General features: G+C 47.0%; 3 protein-coding genes across 14 annotated transcripts in view; 1 reads left to right on the top strand and 2 right to left on the bottom strand.

Annotated features, from left to right (window-relative positions):
- aknad1 (AKNA domain containing 1) overlaps positions 1 to 2,913 on the bottom strand; it is an 11,301-nt gene extending 8,388 nt beyond the window's left edge. For 2 of the 3 annotated variants that reach the window (XM_030363500.1, XM_030363502.1), the window contains exons 1-4: positions 2,379 to 2,913; positions 1,745 to 1,970; positions 245 to 1,488; positions 6 to 80 (exon numbers count right to left, since the gene is read on the bottom strand). In XM_030363500.1, the coding sequence (XP_030219360.1) occupies positions 6 to 80; positions 245 to 1,488; positions 1,745 to 1,946 (1,521 nt within the window). In that variant the 5' untranslated portion in view covers positions 1,947 to 1,970; positions 2,379 to 2,913. The remainder of the gene's footprint in view (positions 1 to 5; positions 81 to 244; positions 1,489 to 1,744; positions 1,971 to 2,378) is intronic. The other variant, XM_030363501.1, reaches the window with a different exon arrangement.
- A 119-nt stretch (positions 2,914 to 3,032) lies between these two features.
- Positions 3,033 to 16,100, top strand: gpsm2 (G protein signaling modulator 2). Of its 10 annotated transcripts, XM_030363505.1 has the most exons (16): positions 3,068 to 3,252; positions 3,595 to 3,633; positions 3,785 to 3,880; positions 5,488 to 5,834; positions 8,206 to 8,427; positions 8,753 to 8,888; positions 9,060 to 9,199; positions 9,300 to 9,423; positions 9,539 to 9,654; positions 10,032 to 10,187; positions 11,546 to 11,654; positions 12,864 to 12,993; positions 13,092 to 13,171; positions 13,674 to 13,868; positions 14,006 to 14,374; positions 15,128 to 16,100. In XM_030363505.1, exons 4-16 carry the CDS (start codon positions 5,770 to 5,772, stop codon positions 15,302 to 15,304), a joined length of 2,019 nt encoding a protein of 672 aa, XP_030219365.1. In that variant the 5' UTR covers positions 3,068 to 3,252; positions 3,595 to 3,633; positions 3,785 to 3,880; positions 5,488 to 5,769; the 3' UTR covers positions 15,305 to 16,100. The 10 variants fall into 10 exon arrangements, with proteins under 10 accessions (XP_030219369.1, XP_030219371.1, XP_030219368.1 ...); XM_030363504.1 differs by lacking the exon at positions 3,785 to 3,880; XM_030363510.1 differs by lacking the exon at positions 5,488 to 5,834 and having other exon boundaries at positions 3,069 to 3,252.
- Positions 16,098 to 20,000, bottom strand: part of wdr47a (WD repeat domain 47a) — a 13,622-nt gene continuing 9,719 nt past the window's right edge. Inside the window, exons 15-17 of the mRNA XM_030363503.1 lie at positions 19,806 to 19,937; positions 18,559 to 18,777; positions 16,098 to 17,821 (exon numbers count right to left, since the gene is read on the bottom strand). Of these exons, the coding sequence (XP_030219363.1) occupies positions 17,679 to 17,821; positions 18,559 to 18,777; positions 19,806 to 19,937 (494 nt within the window). The 3' untranslated portion in view covers positions 16,098 to 17,678. The remainder of the gene's footprint in view (positions 17,822 to 18,558; positions 18,778 to 19,805; positions 19,938 to 20,000) is intronic.

Genomic DNA, 20,000 nt, shown 5'->3' with positions numbered 1-20,000 from the left:
CTCACTCTGTTTCCTAGCCTCATTTCATCGATCATATTCTCTGCTTCTGCGTATTTGGTTAGCAGTTTATCATATTCCGCCTGAGGGAATAATAAAAATGTAAAAATTTTACAAGCAGTGAAGGTGAAAGTACATTACAAGGAAAATAAAAAATTCTAACATCGTCATAAATCCCATAATAATTCCATCAAGATGCTGTGATTTCACAAATTCCCAAAACTCATCAACGGTGAGTCTGTCCCACCTGTAGATGATGCACCATCCCTGGGCTGGTGGTGTGCTTCTCCTGGTCTGGGAACACAAAGGGCCTCTTTGGAGCCTGGTCCGAGTCCTCCAGCACCCGGCTTACCAGCCCCAGTACGCCTGGGGTTGACTGGGCTCTGTGCATGGTGCTGGGGGGCTGGGCTGGGGGCCTGGTGGAGGTGTTGGTGGTGGTGGTGGTGGTGTTGGTTCCGCTGGGGCCTTTGGGGATCTTCACCTTGGGCGCCACCTTTGAGAAGTCGGGCAGCGGGTAGTGGACCTGACCCTGGCCGTACTTCAGCTCACCGCATGAGCGGGCACGGACCAGAGGAACGTTGTCGCTTTCAACAGCCGTCTCCCTCCTCATTAGTCGCAGATCCTCGCTCTGGTGTTCGGAAGAGTTACTGTTTGATGCGTTGCTACGTGGAGCAGAGGAGAGGTCCTCCGTAACACTATTATCATGCTTCAAACTGTCTGAATCACTCCCATCATCGGCAGTCTTGTCACAACTCCCTTCGGGTGCACCCTGATTAGTATAATTATCCACGGTCGGGCTCCCCCTGCTTAGATTATGCTTCCTAGGAATCCCTGCTGGGTTGTTTTTCAGTGCCGTGCTGAGCAGGGTGTCGTCCATGCTGTCCAGGAGGGACACCTCTGGCAGGGTTTCCGCTTCGATCAGCTTACCTGAGCAGCAGAGCTCCTCCCTGGAGAAGTGTCTCAACAAAAGCTGGGTGATGTCTGGTTGTTGGGCGACAGGAACAGGACTACTGCACGTGGGAGCGGCCAGGTTGGCCGGTGTGGCACTGCTATGGGCCTTGGCTGGATTACCGCTCAGCTCTTGGGATCTCAGGTCTGGTTCCTTAGTGGTCATCTCAATGAGAGAATGATTTTGTGCAGCATGGTTCTCCCTGCCGTCTACTGGCCCGGTCAATTCAGAGCTTGCGTGTGGGGTTTCCCTTCCCTCAGAGCTCATAGTGCTCTCAGTGCTGGACGTGTGGTTAAAGTAAGGGCTTCCCAAGTCACCATCAAAGGGCAAATCTTCTTGGTCTTCATCGCTTGTATTCTGCGCCAGGTCTTCATCGTCCCGGGGGGATGGAGGTTCAGCTTGTATGTTCCTGGGTCTGGAAAGGGACCCCTGCTTTATACTGTTGTTGCCCCTGGACTTCAGGACATTCTCCGCATCCTTACTGCTGGAACCATTGCCTTCTGAAGAAGAGGAGTCCTCCAGGGCTGACAACTCTGCATTCCCTGTGTGATGATGGAACAATGTGATCAGTTGATGCCTTGATCATCCATTCAGGGGGTTGAAATGTCTTACATGCTTAATTGAATTCAAAGGGGAAGACAATATGCAAACTGCCTGTGCAATAATGTACAGGCTAATCCTTGTTTACTTCACCACGTTCATTGTCATGTTTGTTGGTCTGTATGTAGATTGATTTTGGTAGACTGAGGTTCACAGAGATACACATGCTGAAGATCTGGGATGAGGAGAATCCCTTACCACTGAGTTGGAGGCTGGCCTCAGAGCCGGCAGACTGAGTGAGACGCACAGGAAAGGAACTCTCCAGGTCGCTGAAGTGGAGACTTTCATCCTCACTCAGGTCCACAAAGATGCTTTGCTCAAAGCTTTTCTCCCACAGGACCGCCGTACGCGGAGGGTGGGACAAGTCCTGGCCCTCAATGTCCTCATCAGAATCTTCCATAATTCTCGCTGTGAAGCTTCTGCGCTGTGTCAAAGGGAGGGGAAATATGAAGGGTTTCCTGATACAGAGTAGATATACAAAGTTATTTATTAAACATGAATTTAAATGTTGTCAAAATAAATGTAGTTGGTATTCATGAAGGTTGTTTGGGAAATTGATGGAATGGTCAATAACAGAGTTATACCTTGTTCACCTGATTCATTTCTACAATTAAATTACATTTCTGGTCGTCAGTCTGTGAGTTTGGTTGATGTGAATGGGGTGGTTCCCTGTAGCAACAACTTAATGTGATCTTACTCAACTGATGTCCAAATTGAATTCTAACGAAGACTTATTGCAATATGTATAGCACTATTTATTTTCTGCGGCAAACATTTAAAGGTATCGCAACCATTAGCAGAGTGATAACACATGGTGGTGTAATAGGCTTACCTTGTGTAATGAAACTACCGGTCAGTTTTCCGATATCAGACTCACACACTTTGCGTCGATGTTGGCTGTTTTGGATCCGCAGCCAAGAACTTGCCGCTGACATTATTCTGCTATTACACGATGTCTATACGGGACGACACTTGTCCAGGGGCAGGCGGTTCCCTGTCTTATTAATAATATAGTCACCCTGAAGCACTGCTGGTCCTGGGCCGGTTGCGTACAGGAGTCCATGGGTTGCTTGGTAACATCTTTCATGCCTCCTCCGATTACTGGCCGTCTACTAAAGAAGTTATTTAGCAAAGTTGCAAAGGTATTTTACGTGAGACTATGTACTTTTGAATACAGACGCTTTATTGTAAAAATAAATAAATGAATGCGCGCTATTAGGTTCCAGTAACCCTGCTCAGATGTCTCCACTAAACACAACTCTCTACATCCCCGACTACAATTGTTGCTTAAATGTATTATTATATGATGCTTCGGCTACATGAACAGTTCATTCGTTTCACTTTATGCTACAGAGTGAACTTCTCGGTTCTCTCAGCTTGACAGCTCATCTGTGACAACGTCTCACGCTCAACTCTATTTAAATCTATTGGTCGCGCGACTGTTATGTGGGCGTGGCTATCTTTGAATGGGCCGTTTCTATTGGCCAGCAGGCTGAAAACAAGAAGTACGTTCTTTTTGTTTTATCCCGTCGAAGTAAATTATAGAAGTTACATTAAGTAAGAAAGTTTGGATTAAATGTAGTTCGCTATGGAAAATCATAAAAGGTTTCATTTAGTGTTGCTTTTGCGGTATTTTAAGCTATAGGAGGATCTTTATTTCCAAAGTAAAATAAGAACCTTCCATTGTTCGAACTGGATCGCCTAACGTAAGTCAACAGCTAACAGGCTAACCACAACGTGTGTTATTCTGGTGTTAAATCGCTTTTTACTATCTTGTGAGAGCCGTCCCTGCCGCAGTTAAACTAACTCAGATGAAATAGCATCAGGCTGCAGGGAGCTGACCGTCAGCTCCAGCGCTTCGCGTGTAGTTGAGGCTTGAAGTTGGAGGATCCATATTGTACGAAATGTCCCGTTAAAGCTATTTCTTGATCCATCAACTAAAGGATGTTATTCATGAATGCTAGTTTCAGTGTCCTTTATTGCCCTTTTATATCGTTGACTGATGTAGCCCCGCGTTGATGTATGCTCCGTCTATCACACATTTTTAGGTTTTCCAGATTACCCCCATCTGTGTTGAGAAGTTATCGGTGAGTAGTACTCAGACATTGTTGTTTTGGTTTCTGGTGTGCGGATTCACTGCTGTAATGCGATTGGGTGTTTCCATCACGTTTGCTGTGGCTCTCAATAAAATGTATTTCTGAGAGACCCAGACATAATCTAGCCATTTGTGTTCTATAGTGGCCTGCCTGCCTGTTCGTGTCTTCATGGGATTAGCTGGCTGTGAGGTGGTCGTTAAAGAATATTAACCTGTTGATTAATCGGGTATTGCTTGAGGTATTATTCACTTCTCTTTCTACTCCTCTTTCACGACTACTATGTGCCTACTACAGATTACAGCTATTGACACCCATTTGGCTCTTAATTCTGGGAAAATGCTGAATTCGTATTTGCAGACATTGATTATGAATTGCACGCATTTCCATGTACTTGACAGACTTCCAACGCCTCAGGCTTTTTTTTTTGTTTACGATGATTCATAATCCAATGAGCAGCAGAATAACAGGCTAGGCAGACAGTGTTTGTAACCAGTGTTTTTCCATTCTGAATATGAAGTGCATTTTCAACTACTATAAACTGCAGAAGTGGGTTGTGTTCAACGCATGATCATTACTCATGTGAGTGTATGTAGAAATGCACTCTCAGAATTGGAATGATGCAACATGTTGCCAACAACACATACTTGTCATTCGCAACTTGTAGTGCTGCACAATCTCATGCATTGTAATGCTTCTAAATATATCTCTCTGTTCGGTTCAAGAATGGAGCATATAGGCCTATTTATATAATATATATAGATACACTTTACTATACTTTATATATGCAGTCTGCCCAGCTTATCTTGTGTGGTCCCTGTGCAGACTCAGTTTCCCCATGCTTAGCATTTACAGCTTATGATCTTTGATTTTGTTAAGAATGAGAACCAGATGTTCGGCCCTAGATTTGCAATTTTCTTAAAGAGGCATAGTCAAAATAGCCTCTGATTAGTAATCAAAAGAGAAAGGAATACGATGTGCACAATCCGCGTCTGATTTATTTTGTCCAGCATAAATCCCATATGTTGTGTTTCTGAATATTTGTTTGAATGGTTATGTAGTAATTTATAAAACACCCAAGACTAAGATGAGTAAACATGGTTTTGTGCACCATGATTATTGTGCTGAATGACTCACCATAGCTAATATAATCACCAGTTCAGTAAATCAAGTTATGCCCTAAATTGATTCTGTCTTATCTTTGCAATAGCTTATGACCTTTTCTTGTATTGCTAGTTTTCTCAAGCAGGCCACTCCGACTGTGTTCTTGCTCTGAGATTTTTCTTCGCTGCTTTGTTCCGTGAACTTGGAGAGCAAGAGGGTTGGGTTTTTTTATGACCTCATATATGAATGAGGTAATGGTCGACTCTTACCCTTCTTAGAGGTGTACTTGGGAGCTTACTCTTTGCTTTACACTCATTACGGTTTACTATCATTTCTCTACCAAACTATATCTTCGAGGACTTTCTGCCAATATAATCAATATTCAATAATATCAATCATATTTTCTGTTGATTGCTGTAAACCAAGCAACGCCAACGCTTTCCCTTTATTTCCCACTGTCAGAGCTCCAGCCTAAGCCCATGTATCTCTGCATGCTCATGCCCTATCCACAGGCACGTGCTCCTCATCTAGTGTCTGCAGTACACGCCCCTGAACCGGGTGAATCTCCGTTGACAGGTTGCCTGCGATTTGCCCCCTCCCACCAATGTATTCTGTCCACCTCCTTCCCTCGCTCCCTGCACTCGCCCTGCCCTGCTTCAGCATGCTGCTGTTTGGTTGGGGTTGCCATGGCGCGGCGTGGCCAGAATGAGGATTTACACACAGCATCTTGTGTTCTCTTCACAGAGGGCCGCAGAGAGGAGACAGCCCGAACGGCGACACACACGCACTGAATGAACCTAGTATTGACAGAGCACTCAGGACTCTGGAGACTCTTTTAAAGACTCATAGAGGCTTCAGCCCACCCTCGCTCTAGTTCTCTTCAACTATATCAACCCTTCATCAAGGAGCTCATGCGAATATGGCCTCACTGTCCTCACCCTATTCTGAATAGGGAACGTTTCTTTTTTCGCGTCCAACAATTTTTACTGGAACAAACTGGGATTGTCCCTCATAATATGCACTACAATGGATGAAAAAGGCTCTATGCTTAGCGTCCAAGGCGAGGACCAGTCCTTTCATATCCGCTACAGGTAGGCATCTGCCCTCTCTCGACTTATGGTACTAGTGAGTATTAAAGGACTAATACTATGAGTATTAGTCCTTTTCTAGGTTGTTTTCATGTGGGACTATTGATAAAGTAAATGTTGGTGCATTAAGGCAAAGGGAAGACCCTTGTTATTACTAGCCTCATAACACCTGTTGCACATGTTCAGGTCATACTCTGTTATGTTGAGTGGCCTAGTCAAGAGACAAATAATGCTGTATCAGTCATTTGGAGTCGGTGATTGAAGCTCCATGTTTAATCAGACTAAACCCTGCGTGACAAGCACCTCTTTCCTAATTAGGGTTAGCTTGTTGACTGAAGGCAGGGTACTGTGTTTAAACAGACGTGAGACAGCTGTCTGCGTACCTGTCCAGGTACGGAGTGTCTGAGAGCAGAGGAGACCTTTCAGACACAGAAGGGGACCGCTCCAGTAAACATCAATAGTTAAACAGGCCCGCTGAAACATTCATTACTCCTTGCTTTGTTTTGCCACTGTGAATGGACCTGCAAGGGACACCTGTTTGCTGAGAGCTACGATCATTTCTATTGGAACAATGCATGCGCTGTCTAACGCAGCTTGAATGTCCTAATAAAGCTGCTTATCAATGGCAACAAGTGTAATCTGAAAGTTGTCCCATCTCTTCTGTCATACTAATCTGAGATGACCTAGGTCCAAATAAAGATGATAGAGAGAGAGGGTACTGGAACGAAAGAAAAGTGGATTAGCCGTAGAATCGCTGATTGGGGAGGTTCCTTGAGGCTCCAGGTTAATACCACGCTGATTGCATTGGCTTCACCTTGAAAGTTGTGGGCTCCCCCAAGTCTGCTGAGATAGATTCAACAGCGATTGGAAAAATACTTGATCTCCCTTAACCTAGGTTCAGTTAATAATTCAGTGCAGTGTTAAAATGGTGTATAGGCTAAGGATCTGAATTAGATCTCTTCATGCCTCAGAGACAAAGAAGAAATAGAAGGGGCTGCCTGGAGTTTTTCCCCTGGTGGAAACCTATTTAGATGCCTCTGTCATGTGCCATGCGCTGCTGCTGCTGCTGCTGTTTATATAAGAGACGGAAAACATGCAGGTAGGGCAGAATTAGCAGAACCGACCGTTATTATCCTGGAACAGTACGATTATAGGACAAATTAAAGGCGTAAGCAGATGTTTACACATGCTTGGTCGGCTTCCAAGTGCTTGGTTGTCTGCACGATTTAACAGAACAAGCTACTTTAGTTCTTTAGGTTAGCAGTTGGCATCTGTGTGTAATCTCAGCAACACACCATCTATGAGCTTTTTGTTGAGTAGCCCCGATGAGCCTTTTATGATCCAGGAAGTGTTGGTGTTCTTCCTGAGTTCAAAGCCTTGAGTAGGAACAAACGGGAGCATTGGGAGTCAACAAACTGAATGTGGCTCTGCAAAGCCAATCTTGTTTATGAAGTTTTGGGTGGGCCTTGGCAAAACCAAATGTTTGCTGCACGACTGCAGCAGTTGTAGAAACATGCTCTGTAATCTGCCATTAATCAGCTAATCCTCCTTCGATTCTCAACACCCTCCTGCTTGCCTGGCCCCACAGTCAGTCTACACTTTGTTTTGAAAGGCCAAAAGGGTTTCTGTGCACAGAAATGTCGTCTTTTGTGGCCGTAAGTACACAGCGAATGGTGTGCTGTACCATTTGCCTCTTTTGAGTTTTTTGAGTTCCCAGGCACAATATTGTATATACATGATATTGACCAATGGCGACAGGAAAGGACTCCTTCTACCACAACAAACAAGGCCTGCGATCAACCTTGGCCATTGTTCTCTGTAGTCGGGAGGAAGTGGCTGAAAAACAGTCCCTGCCAAACGCCTTTCCTCGGAAGAGGGGCTCTGGTCGTGGACTGTGGGTGGAGTTCTCCCCCTTGTCTGTTTCCCCCTCCTCCCCCTTCCCTTCTGTACTTGATGTCCACGCAGTACGAGTACCCTTTTCCATTTTCCCAAAGCCCTCAGCCAGCGAGTACGCTTTTGCTTCCTGAGTACCTGAGTTTTCCATATGGTGTTGTGCCAGATTGGCTGCTGTCTCTCCAGTGGGATTGTTAGAACATAAGGACCACTTTCTGCACTGGGAACATGTCCACTTAGCTGTGTGTGTGTGTGTGTGTGTCTTTGTGAGTGTGTGTTTGTGTATATGTGGGAGTGTTTGTGTGGTTGTGTAAAGGCACTTTAACCTCTCAACCACAGTTGAACAGGTACATTATATGTTGTAGCTATATTTTTTTCTAAGTATTCACGTAGTGCCTTCGGATCTCAGGACACAACAGAGAGGGGTTCAGGGGCGCATAGAAGCATTGTTTTAAGACTGCTGTGGTCCGTCCTGGTCTAGGATGGAGGCGTCCTGCCTGGAGCTGGCCCTGGAGGGGGAGCGGCTCTGCAAGGTGGGGGACTACCGGGCCGGCGTGTCCTTCTTCGAGGCCGCCATCCAGGTGGGAACGGAGGACCTACAGGTGCTGAGCGCCATCTACAGCCAGCTGGGCAACGCCTACTTCCACCTGCACGACTACGGCAAGGCCCTGGAGTTCCACCACCACGACCTCACGCTGACCAGGTTGGACCCCCGCACACACTCGCACCCCGGAGCGGGCAGCGCACTCACCCTGGGAGATAGGGCCGTGGGGCCAAATTAGGGGATTGTGGAGAAAATCAACAGACATAACATATCTTTGGGCCTCATGCATTTTCCCGATTTTTTTAACCTTTGTTATCAGTCAGATTTATTTTGATTTATTTCAATATTCAAATTTCGATTTGGGATTTCTCATCTCCATGATCCCAGTGGTCTTATCCAGTCTCAGGAAGCTGAAAAACATCCAAACCTCCCACGCTTGTCTACAACTCCTTCCTCACATGTCGTGTTAAACATCCCCGTCTAGGACCGTCGGTGACCTGATGGGCGAAGCCAAGGCCAGCGGGAACCTGGGCAACACGTTGAAGGTGCTTGGGCGGTTCGACGAGGCGGTGATCTGCTGCCAGAGGCACCTGGACATCTCCAGGGACATCGGCGACAAGGTGAGGCGGACCCTGCGTGATAACGTGAAGCTGCACGAAGTCCACTCCTGTACCAACATGTCACCCTCCCGATATGTGGGTCTGTGTGTCGTTTTGACATCATACGCTGACATCGCTCTATCCTGTGTGTGTGTGACTGTCTGTGTGTTTGTCTGTCTGTCTGTCTGTTAGATGGGCCAGGCGAGGGCCCTGTATAACTTCGGGAACGTGTACCACGCCAAGGGGAAGAGTATCTGCTGGAGTGGGGCAGAGCCGGGGGACTTCCCCGAGGAGGTCATGACGGCGCTGCGGCAAGCGGCGGAGTACTACGAGTGAGTCGAAACGCTCAGGCTGCTCCTTATCTCCCTCTGTCTGATCTCCGATCAGCCTCCCGAAATCAATATTAGACTGACCCGTCTTGGTGCCTTCCAGGGCAAACTTGGCCATCGTCAAGGAGCTCGGAGACAGGGCCGCGCAGGGAAGGACGTACGGTAACCTTGGCAACACACATTACCTCTTGGGGAACTTTCGCTGCGCCGTGGCCTCCCATGAACAGGTATTGTGTAGCTCTGAAACCAAAACAAGCTTCTTCCAAATTTCAAAGATGCAGAAACATGATTGTGCGATATATATATAAATAAACTAAGAGTGTTACCCTTTGCACCCCTTAGCGCCTCCTCATCGCCAAGGAGTTTGGCGACCGCTCGGCAGAGAGACGGGCGTACTGCAACCTGGGCAACGCCTACATCTTCCTGGGGGAGTTTGAAGTGGCCTCTGAGCACTACAAGTAAGCCTGCCTCACTTCAGGCCCAAATCAAGCCACATTGTTATCAAGGGAATGCAGTTTGCAAATACTTACGCACAACTCACAGTTTATCTCTTGTGGTTTCTGACTCGAATGCATCCCATAAAGACAGGGTTATCTGCAGTGTCCCCGCAAACCGATGGATGATTGAACGGTTGTTGGCAACACAAAAGCATCACATCATTACATCGTCACTTTGTATTTGGAATAAGTTTGTAAATGTTGGTCAGAAGGTCATTTGATGTATAAAAGAGGATCCCTGTTTGCCATCCCCGCGACCTCGGGGCTGTTTGGTTAAGGATTGCGTAAATGAGAGAGACGGGGAGGGAACAAGGCTGTGTGCTTTGTGCCCCCCGCAGGAGGACTCTGCAGCTGGCCAGACAGCTGAAGGACCGGGCGGTGGAGGCCCAGGCCTGCTACAGCCTGGGCAACACCTACACGCTTCTGCAGGACTACGAGAGGGCCATCGACTACCACCTCAAACACCTCATCATAGCCCAGGACCTCAACGACAGGTACACTCGCTCTGGGTTACCGTCTGATTTGGGGGTAGAAACGTGCAAACGCAGGAGAAGCCCTCTCCCCATGGCCACCTCCTATCAGAGCACGCTGTTGGTCACTTAGTGGGACAATATGTAACAAATGGACGGTACTAGATCATAAAATGACCCTGACATTTCCATAGAGATTAAGGAAACTGCATACTCAAATACTGACCTCTCTGAGAACAATGTCACAGCCAGTGGGGTTATCCGCTGAAATCTCTGTTCCGGGAGAAAATTGGCCCATGAACACTGCGTGCCGTAGCCATGGAAGCAAGCGAACAAACTGGATCAACTGAGATTGTGCTAGATTCTACCCGACCTATAAAGCCACGAACAGAGCTGTGCTACAACACGAGCACATCTTGTAGAAAAGATGGAGACCGTTAAGAGTCCAGGAGGATTTCAAGACAGAGGCCCACACATGAGCTGGTCTATAGTTCGCAAACAATAAGTCAATTGAAAACAATAATCTACATTAGCTGATTAACTTACAGTGTAAGACTGGTCTTTCAAAACTGAATAATTGCTCCCATCTCAAAGTATAACGTTGCGTTCGGCTGGTCTGCGTTCGCGTTCCTTCATTGTCCTTCATTGTCCTGGCAGTCCTCGGAGCTTTGAGTCTGTTGATGAGGGGCCAGGAGGAGGGGGCAACGCTCTCCCATATTGGGAATTTTAACTGAAATACCCGTTTTAAAGGCTCAGTGTCAATGTTACATGTACCTTTTAAGGGAGATAGACACCATTGCTGTATGGTCGACCCAATACAATAGGGTTAGCTTTTAGTCTGTCTCCTTAAGGAGAGTGGGTCCAGACAGAGGGGGGTGTCTGCCACAACAAGGCTTTATGGTTCGCAACTTCGCAAACAAGTTCACTCTGTTTAAGAACGTTGCTTCGAGGTGTGTGTGGATAAGCGGAGCTCCGTCTGGGCAGCAGTGGATGTTGATGTCCCCGTCTGATCGAGTGTTATGCTGCTGGGACACATAATATAGACCAGTTTGGGTAGCGGGTCATTTTGATGTCCATCTACGCGAAACCGAAACTTGGACACTTATAGTATAGCACCACTGTGTGGGCCGCATTTCATGGAAAGACTCTCACAACGACGGTACTAGAAAGAAAGTCGCACATGGTTGCCGTGGGTTGTAACCATGGGGATATCAAGCCCCCTATCCTTCGTAGAACTGTCAGCCCAAAACCCATTTTTGCGCTGAAACGGGGGTTCACCTACACTCTAAGATGACAAGGCAATGTGAAAAGTGAAACATTATCCAGAGGATTCTTCGTCAGTATAACATCTCCATGGCAATGTTCTCCGGTATGGTCTTCAGGATCGGGGAGGGGCGTGCGTGCTGGAGTCTGGGGAACGCCCACACCGCACTGGGCAACCACGACCAGGCCATGCACTTTGCAGAGAAACACCTGGAGATCTCCAAAGAGGTACAAGCATGCATGTACCACACACACACACACACACACACACACACACACACACACACACACACACACACACACACACACACACACACACACACACACACACACAACACACACACACACACACACACACACACACACACACACGAAATTGGGATGGGCATTTGAAGGCATGTCAATATTCGAATATTCGATAAAAAAATAATTAGTAACCGGTTAACCGAACTACGGAAAAAAAAAACGAGAAAAACACTGTATGCTGAATCGAAACGAGTTGAAACGAAACAATCTTTTTTGACATGAATATGAATGAAGAGTATTGCATACTTAAGGCACAAACTGAAATTTAGATTAAAGTAAATTTAAGGCACAAACTGAATAGATTCAAGTAACTGAAGCACAACAGCAAAAAGTATAAGTACTGGTGGGCTTGGACATCAACAGAACTCCACTTGCAGCACATGGGCCTGCCTCGCATTACGCATGATGCGCATACAACAGAACATCAACAAAAATATATTATGTGTAAGACGGAAATACAGTACGTCTAAAACATTTAGTCTTAACACATTTGGTCATAACACATAAGCCCACCTACTGCATCACTCATTCTTGTAAAAAAAAAAATGGGGATATCTACGTACTCGGTGGATAGGCGGGTGCGGAGGCGATTTACAATCAAGCCCGCCGGGGAAAAGGCTCTCTGCTGGAACGGTGGTTGCCGATATAGCCAAGTATTCCAAGTATTCAATGGCATTTGATGCACAATATGTAATTAATATAGCTAATGAATATATTTAATTAACTTTAGGCAAAAATTAAAAAAATCTGCTACAGCTAAAGTCGATATTCCAACGTCATTCCTAATAATCGAATACTCGAACAACCGTGCCCATCCCTAAACAGAAACACTGCATCATTAAGCTAGTCTTAACGCCTCCATTTTTAAGAGCGTTAAACAAAATATATTCACTTATAAAATCTTTTTAATTCGAATAAGAATGATGTAATTCTCATTATATACATATTTTGTTGTGTGTGTGTGGAGCCCAGCATTGGACGTATTATTGCAGAAGATGTCTTGAATCGTCATTATATTTAATATCATATCATCTTTAATATCATTCATTTTCATGATTAAAAAACAACGTGTAACATATCAATGAATGTAACTGTATTTCATTGAGTTGATCTTTGAACCTCCTCTTCCAGACTGGAGACAGGAGTGGAGAGCTGACTGCCCGTATGAACGTGTCTGACCTGCAGACGGTGCTGGGTCTGAGCTACAGCACCAACAGCTCCACGCTGTCGGACGCCAAGGAGACGGACCTCCCTCTGAACGGTACCCCCACACAGCAGGCGCTGGTTTTAACGTAGAGCAGTGAGGACTCTGGAATAAGGGCTCACAGAGCTTGTTGTGTGTTGGCTGTGTGTGTGCAGGAGCACGGCCTCGTACGGGGAGGAGACACAGCATGGAGAACCTGGAGCTGATGAAGCTGACGCCAGAGACCAAGCTGAACGTAAGACGCACGCACGCACGCAAATACATAAGCACACAAATTTATGTAAGGTTAATTAGGAACATTGAAATCTATGACAAATGTTCCACAACTTTGATAGACCAAAAGGAAAAAGATTTTGTACATTATCTTTGGGCTATACCAGAGGTCAAAGTGCCTCAAATCAAACTGAAGGGGAATGCCAATTCAAATCTTTATGGTGGCCTTAAACTGTTTATGAAAGATGATGATATAGTGCACTATATCATGAACACTATATAGGGGATAGTGAGTGAGTGAATAGGGAACGATTTCGAACACAGCTAGAGAGACAGAGAGCGAGAGTCAGAAAATGGTGACTGAAAAAAAAGTTTGGTTCCTGTTGGTTGTCAGTTGAGGTCATGGGTAGGTAGGGAATTTATTTTTAGGCCCTGTGACCTGAGCCAGCACTAGCCTGGTCACCTTGTTCAGCTCCCCCCCCCCCCCCCCCCTGACTCACTGGCCCTCCACCTTCTGTCCCCAGGGTCAGAAGTGGAACAGCGACATCCTGACCAAGCAGTCCAAGCCCAGCCTGGCCAAGGCCTCCTCCAAGCTCTTCTTCGTCGGCCGGCTACGCAGCAAGAAGCACAAGGCGGGCGGCTCCACCACCACCAAGGTCCTCCAGGACACCAGCAACACCCTGGACCCCAGCCAGACGGGCCCCCCGGGGCCGCAGAAGGTAAGGGGGGGCTTTGAGACCGATACGGGGGGCGACGTAAGACGTGCCGCCCGCTCCTCCACCGCCAGGCAACCGGCTCCAGCCGGATCCCTAGCCTCGGTTTCACGTCTTCCTCCGTTCTCTTTTGTGCCGCCCAGCGTCCCAGCCCCGAGGCGCTCGGGGACGAGGGCTTCTTCGACCTGCTCAGCCGCTTCCAGAGCAACCGCATGGACGACCAGCGCTGCTCCATCCAGGACCCGGGCAGCCGCCTCTCGCTGAGCAGCGGGCCGGACGCGCCCCCCAGCAGGGGCTCCTCCTCCGGGTCGGAGTCGGCGGCGGGCGCGTCGGCGGGCCGGAGGACGAGCGAGCCCGCGGCGGCGGCGGCGGCGGCGGTGGGAGGGGCCAACCTGCCGGGCCTCAGGCTGCACCAGCAGAAGGGCAGCCAGGCGGTGCTCAGCCACCTGATGGCCAACGGCGACAACGCAGAGCCCGACGACAACTTCTTCGACATGCTCGTCAAGTGCCAGGTAAAGGGGGAGGAGCTTGTGGTTATGGATTCAGTTCCTTGGGTTTATGTTCCGGTGTGCTCTTGTTTTACGTGTGTATAGATTATATACTGACACTTACACACGTGTCAAAATTCTTAAATACGATTTTGGACATGTTGTAAAAATGTATTATATTGTGTAATCTATACTATAAAGCGGGAGTGCTCTGGACTCTACACACAATTGCTTAAATGTGACATATTATACCACCAGGTGTGACTGTGATTAGCCGTAACAAGCCGTTGGTATAATATGTCACCTTTAACAACAGTAATATCAAAGCAATGACGACATAAGTGAGCTGCTTCAAACCATGTTTCCTCATTCTGAAAAAAGTGTGCAAAGGTGCAAAAAAGTGTGTGTGCTTACATTGCGCAACGTGGATTGGCATTTCGTGAAGAGAAACCTCACCTCCAAGGTTAATAAGGGCCTGTTCAAACTGATTCGATAATGTCAAAATGTGTTTTTACTTTGCAAGTAATTCAGGGACTTTTTGCCATGAACCATGTCTTAAATCACATTAATAATGGTCTTAAAAGGCTAATCTTAAAAGTTTTAAATATAACTTATTGTAAACCTGAGAACGGTTTTCATCAGTTACTCAAACTAGTCGATCAATCAAGGTTGCACCTCTGGGTCGCACCTCAGCTCTGTGTTTCCACACGGTGTGTCAGCCCCTAAGGCCTGAAGCCCGCTCACAACCTGCCCCCTTCCTCGTCCCCCCGCCCCCAGGGCTCCCGTCTGGACGACCAGCGCTGCGCCCCCCCCCCGCCGCCGGCCCGCGGCCCCACCGTGCCCGACGAGGACTTCTTCAGCCTCATCATGCGCTCGCAGGCCAAGCGCATGGACGAGCAGCGCGTCACCCTGCCCCCAGGGGGCGCCGCCGCCCGGCCAGGGGCCCCCCACTGAAGCGCAGCCGCCCCCGGTCTGTAGCACCGCCCCGGCCGGGGAGGCCCAGGACTAGCGTGAGGACGGCCTCACCCACCGGGGGCCCCCCCGGGGCCCGGGGACGAGGAGGGGCACCGCGGAGACGGCACTAAGTGGCTCACTAGGTAGCGGTTCTCTACATCATTGCCCTCAGGGACTCAAGCACTGCCAGCTGTATCATATGAGGGGGGGGGGGAGGGTTGGGTGAGGCAAAGGACTCACTTTGAGGCCTCTCCCGCCTGGTGCTTTCTGGGTAATTTTGTTTCACTTTGAACTGGATTTGCACTTCTGTATATGGATCATAACAGAGCAAATAATCACTGCAGTCAGAGATAGCTTTTATTTTTACACTTGATTTTTTGAAAATTTTAATCCTTTTAATTTCACTTTTTAAACAGTGTCTTTAGATGCTCAACTTCAGATGGGATGTAATTATTCTAGCTTTTGTAAAAAAAAAGAAAAAATGGATTCCCAAAGCCGTCCTACCACTTTCTCCCTCTTCTTTTTAATACTCATGTAGCATTATCAGCGATTCAGGTCCATGAAATGACACCAGAAAGGTACAGCAATTTCCATGTATTTTTTTTTTATAATTGTGTATGTCGAGTATTAGTCTGATGAAGGCGTTGTCTCAATTAGGGAATTTGACCCTTTCAGACAAGCGTCTCCTAATATAAAAAATATCAACTAACTTTTAACCTATGTACAGATTGTGGTGCTCTTTTGTAACACTTGTTTTTTGTTGATCAGAGGAATAAAGCCTCAACTCTTCAGAGAAGGGGAATTGTCTTGTCTTTTTATTGTGAATAGAAGGTGGAGAAAATGTTTTTAGCATCTGAAGTGTAATATACCTTTTTATTCCATCGATAAACCAGTAATTTACACTTCAATTAAGTAGCATTAACTTAATCACATAATAAAACACATAGAAAAACGGCTGCGTTCATTTCATAGAACCATCAGTTCACATGAAGAGACAGTGAAATAAATACACCTGCTTTAGTTTGGCCACTTTTTAGTTCAACAGAGACACTACGTGAACAATAATTTAAAAAGCTTAAGATATTAATCAACTAGAAGGGTCAATTAGTAACAAAAAATCCAAAGAAAATGTGCAAACATACAATACTGGCATTGAAATGAACGACAAAACAACTGCGTGCTTTTTAAGATTTCAATGTGCATATAATGACCCCTTTTTCAACGGCCAAAGCTTCAGACCTACTGAACCCTCACACAGTAGACCACCTGTACGATGTTAATCCTGCACCCAACGCCAGGATGCAAATATAAACAACAAAGCATATTTGTAATTCCCTTTGGGGCCATATGTTAGAAAAAAAAAAGAATTGCAAGCTATTTCAAGACAATGTATCAGCTTTTAGAGCGAAACACTGTTTTTTACATTTACATCAAGCGAGTTTATACAAGGTCATCCCACTATGTACAACGCTGAGATCTATAGAATAAGAACAGTTACACTATACATGAGAAGGTTGAAGGTACTGGTAGAATGAATGACATATAGTTAGGCTATTGTATAACTTGCCACCTATTCAGTTTCCTGAAGGCCTGATGTATAGATGCATTGAAATGTACATTCACAGCCCCACCTTAATATCAACATCTCAACAATGACTTCCAAATAGCAGCATAATATAAAAAAGAATAGCGAAAGACTGACTGGACAAAGGGCAGGAATGCATTTCATGTCAAAACCGTGAACCAAAACCTGACCTTTAGAAAAGACCATGGTTTATGTTAATCTTTGAGAGTTTTCTTTAGGTCGGGGAAACTGCAGGAAGGCACCATCATTTATATTCGCTGTAATCAGATCATGTATTCAGTGCTGTGCCTGGTGAGCAGTGGGCGCGGTTAAAGAAATAAAAGAGATGAGGGACCTGACCACATGAAAACAAATGAAATGGAGGAAACTGAGCAAGCCGAACGCAAACCAAAAAGCATTCACGTGACTAAAACCCTCCAATCAGGGCCCATCTAGATGCCTGGCAGATTTCGTACGCATTACCATTTCCCATGGGATAAAAGAGGCAAGCCTCGTTCACTGGGTGGGTGTGCAGTGTGTGTGGTTTCTGGTTTGTTCTGGAGTAAGCAGGCTGCATGCCAGGGGGGCCTGACAGGCCACTCATGTCTGTGTGACGCAAACCGTACAGCCGTAGTGTGTGTGTGTGTGTGTGTGTGTGTGTGTGTGTGTGTGTGTGTGTGTGTGTGTGTGTGTGTGTGTGTGTGTGTGTGTGTGTGTGTGTGTGTGTGTGGCTGGGGGGCGTGTAAAGAATGTATTGGAGCTGGACATGTTCGAACGCTAGTCGTGTGTGTGTGTGTGTGCTAGGGCGTGCTAGGGCTTGTGCGTCCAGAGTGTCACAGTGCGGTCTGCGGAGGACGACAGGAAGGACAGGTCGTTCGGGTGCCACCGACACTGGATCACCTTATCCCCGTGCTCGCCCACCACCGTCACGGGCAGCTGCTTGGTCAAGTCCCCTACACACACAGAGAGGGAGAGGGAGAGAGAGAGAGAGAGAGAGAGGGAGAGTTGAAGCCATACACACACTGAATATGATACTTTCATAGATCATGGCGAAGGAAGAGTTGGGGACCGTGGGGTGGAGCAGCGGTAATGTCAAGATGATGGGTTACGAAGCCGCAAACGAAACCGTTCATTAAAGCTGGGCTAAGCCCACAACTCTATAGAAACAGAGTGTCAGCTTTCCTTCCTGGGATGGGAGACAGAGGGGGAGGGCTGAGGAGGGACTCTGTGCTGTCTGTTTTCTTCACAACATTAGCTCTGCAGGCGTGCCCCTCCCGCCCTCCAGTGGTCAGAAATGGATCCGTCGTCCAAAAGACCAAAGCACTTTTACATTTTCAGTTTCTTTTTTTCGATTAGCTAGTAGTGATTATGACGTTGTTACTACTCAGTCATTGAGCAGCCGCGTTAATTTAAAGCGACTCTGGGTGACTTGTTCTAGAATAGTTTCATTTTAAGAGGAGGTAGGGGTTAGGGTGCATCTCGCTGAAGGATGTCTAGAGGTTAGACGGCGGACATAAAGGCTTCGAACCCACAACTTTATCCTACCCCTAGCCGAAGCAGGTCGGCCCTACGTCGTTTCCAGACCCCCTTCCTGCCACCATGTTACGAATCCTTGTAGGTCGCTTTGGATAAAAGCGTCTAATAAAAGCCCTTGATGCAAACGAATGAATGAATGTAAGCGTGGGCCTACCCTGGAGGTTGGTCACCATGACCTTGGTGTCGTAGGAGCCGGTGAGCAGGTAGTGGGCGCCGGGGGAGAAGCGCACCGAGCGCACGTCGCTGCCGTGGGGGCGGTAGGTCTGCACGGTGCGGCCCCCCCGGATGTCGTACAGCATGCAGGCGCTGTCCTCCTGGCCCGTGGCCAGGAGACGCCCGCTGGGGTCCACCGCTACCGAGGCAACGGGGCTGCCTGTGGGGAGGGGGGGGGGGACGGGGAGACGGGGGTAATGCTGGTTGTTTAATGGGGGCTGCTTTAATGGCTGCACTTTCACTAATTACAGGATCTATTGTCGTGCGGGACCAGGGTCAATTATGTGCAACAAAGCTGTCCCTTATTTAAAGACTTTAACTGTTATTAAATGTACACTAAGTCATTTGGACTAAACAGGCATGTCAAGATTGTAGATGTTTATAGGAGACGCTTAATGAGGCTCAGGTAGTTAGGATTTAATTAGGGATTGGTATCCTTAGGATTAAACGATACTACTATTCTCATTGATACTGCTTAACTGTACACTTATTGGCAGGGGTGCTCATGGGGCTAGGAAACCCTCTTCAAACGGTACTGAGGGATGATAACACTTTAACATCTATAGCAAGTTTTCCAACCTTATATATGTATTCATAGCTAAACTGGCTAAGCTAAAAATGGCTATATCAGCATATCCGTTATCATGATTTCTTATAACTTTCACTAAGAATGCATATGCATTTATTGATGCATTATAAAGCAGGAATGCACTAACTATACTTATAAATGCCTGTAGTTGGGACTGGGAGAGTTACGAGTCCCATTTGTATTGTGCTTAGTACTCTTTTTAATGATTTTGCCAGGTTGCTAGAATGATCTCCCTTGCTAGCAGAGTGTATTGCACTTGCTGCAGCGGGAAGGCTCTTCATCGAGCCAAGTCAATAATAGCCACTCTTTAGTATCCTTCGTTCTCTCAGCCATGACTCTATGTGTTAGCGTGCGTGTGAGTGTAGAGTAAATCCTACACCCACAATAAAGACAAGTAGAGGCCGCGATCAGCTCTGTTTGCACTAGCACATTGTAGTCAGTATAAAGTTTAAACCCGGTACTTTCTTCAGCACTGATAGCAATACCAAATAACTCAAACCCTACTAACACTGTAGTATTTCATAACTGAGTGTGAATATCTATTCAGAGCCAGTGTTTGGAGCACGTCCCCGGTTGAGAGGGGAGAAGCAGTGCCCTACCTGAACCGTGGAAGGAGGTCCCCACCACGCGGACACAGCTGGGCACCCTTAGGTCCCAGAAGCGCACCGTCTTGTCCTGGGAGCCCGAGGCGATCATCCAGCCGCCCCACGTGTACAGAGACAGGATGTGACCTGGAGGGGGCAGCGCACACGTTGGAGTGTGGGACGCTATCGCCCACAGGGGACAGAACATGG

Source organism: Gadus morhua, chromosome 8, assembly GCF_902167405.1.
Source record: "Gadus morhua chromosome 8, gadMor3.0, whole genome shotgun sequence".
NCBI lineage: Eukaryota > Metazoa > Chordata > Actinopteri > Gadiformes > Gadidae > Gadus > Gadus morhua.
This window is presented reverse-complemented; position numbering and strand designations above follow the sequence as displayed.

Coding starts and splice junctions, on each gene's coding strand:
- gpsm2 (XM_030363504.1), top strand. CDS start 5,770: ATGGATGAAAAAGGCTCTATGCTTAGCGTCCAAGGCGAGGACCAGTCC. Junction 8,428..8,752: donor CACGACCTCACGCTGACCAG/GTTGGACCCCCG, acceptor ATCCCCGTCTAG/GACCGTCGGTGACCTGATGG. Junction 14,375..15,127: donor ACATGCTCGTCAAGTGCCAG/GTAAAGGGGGAG, acceptor CCCCGCCCCCAG/GGCTCCCGTCTGGACGACCA.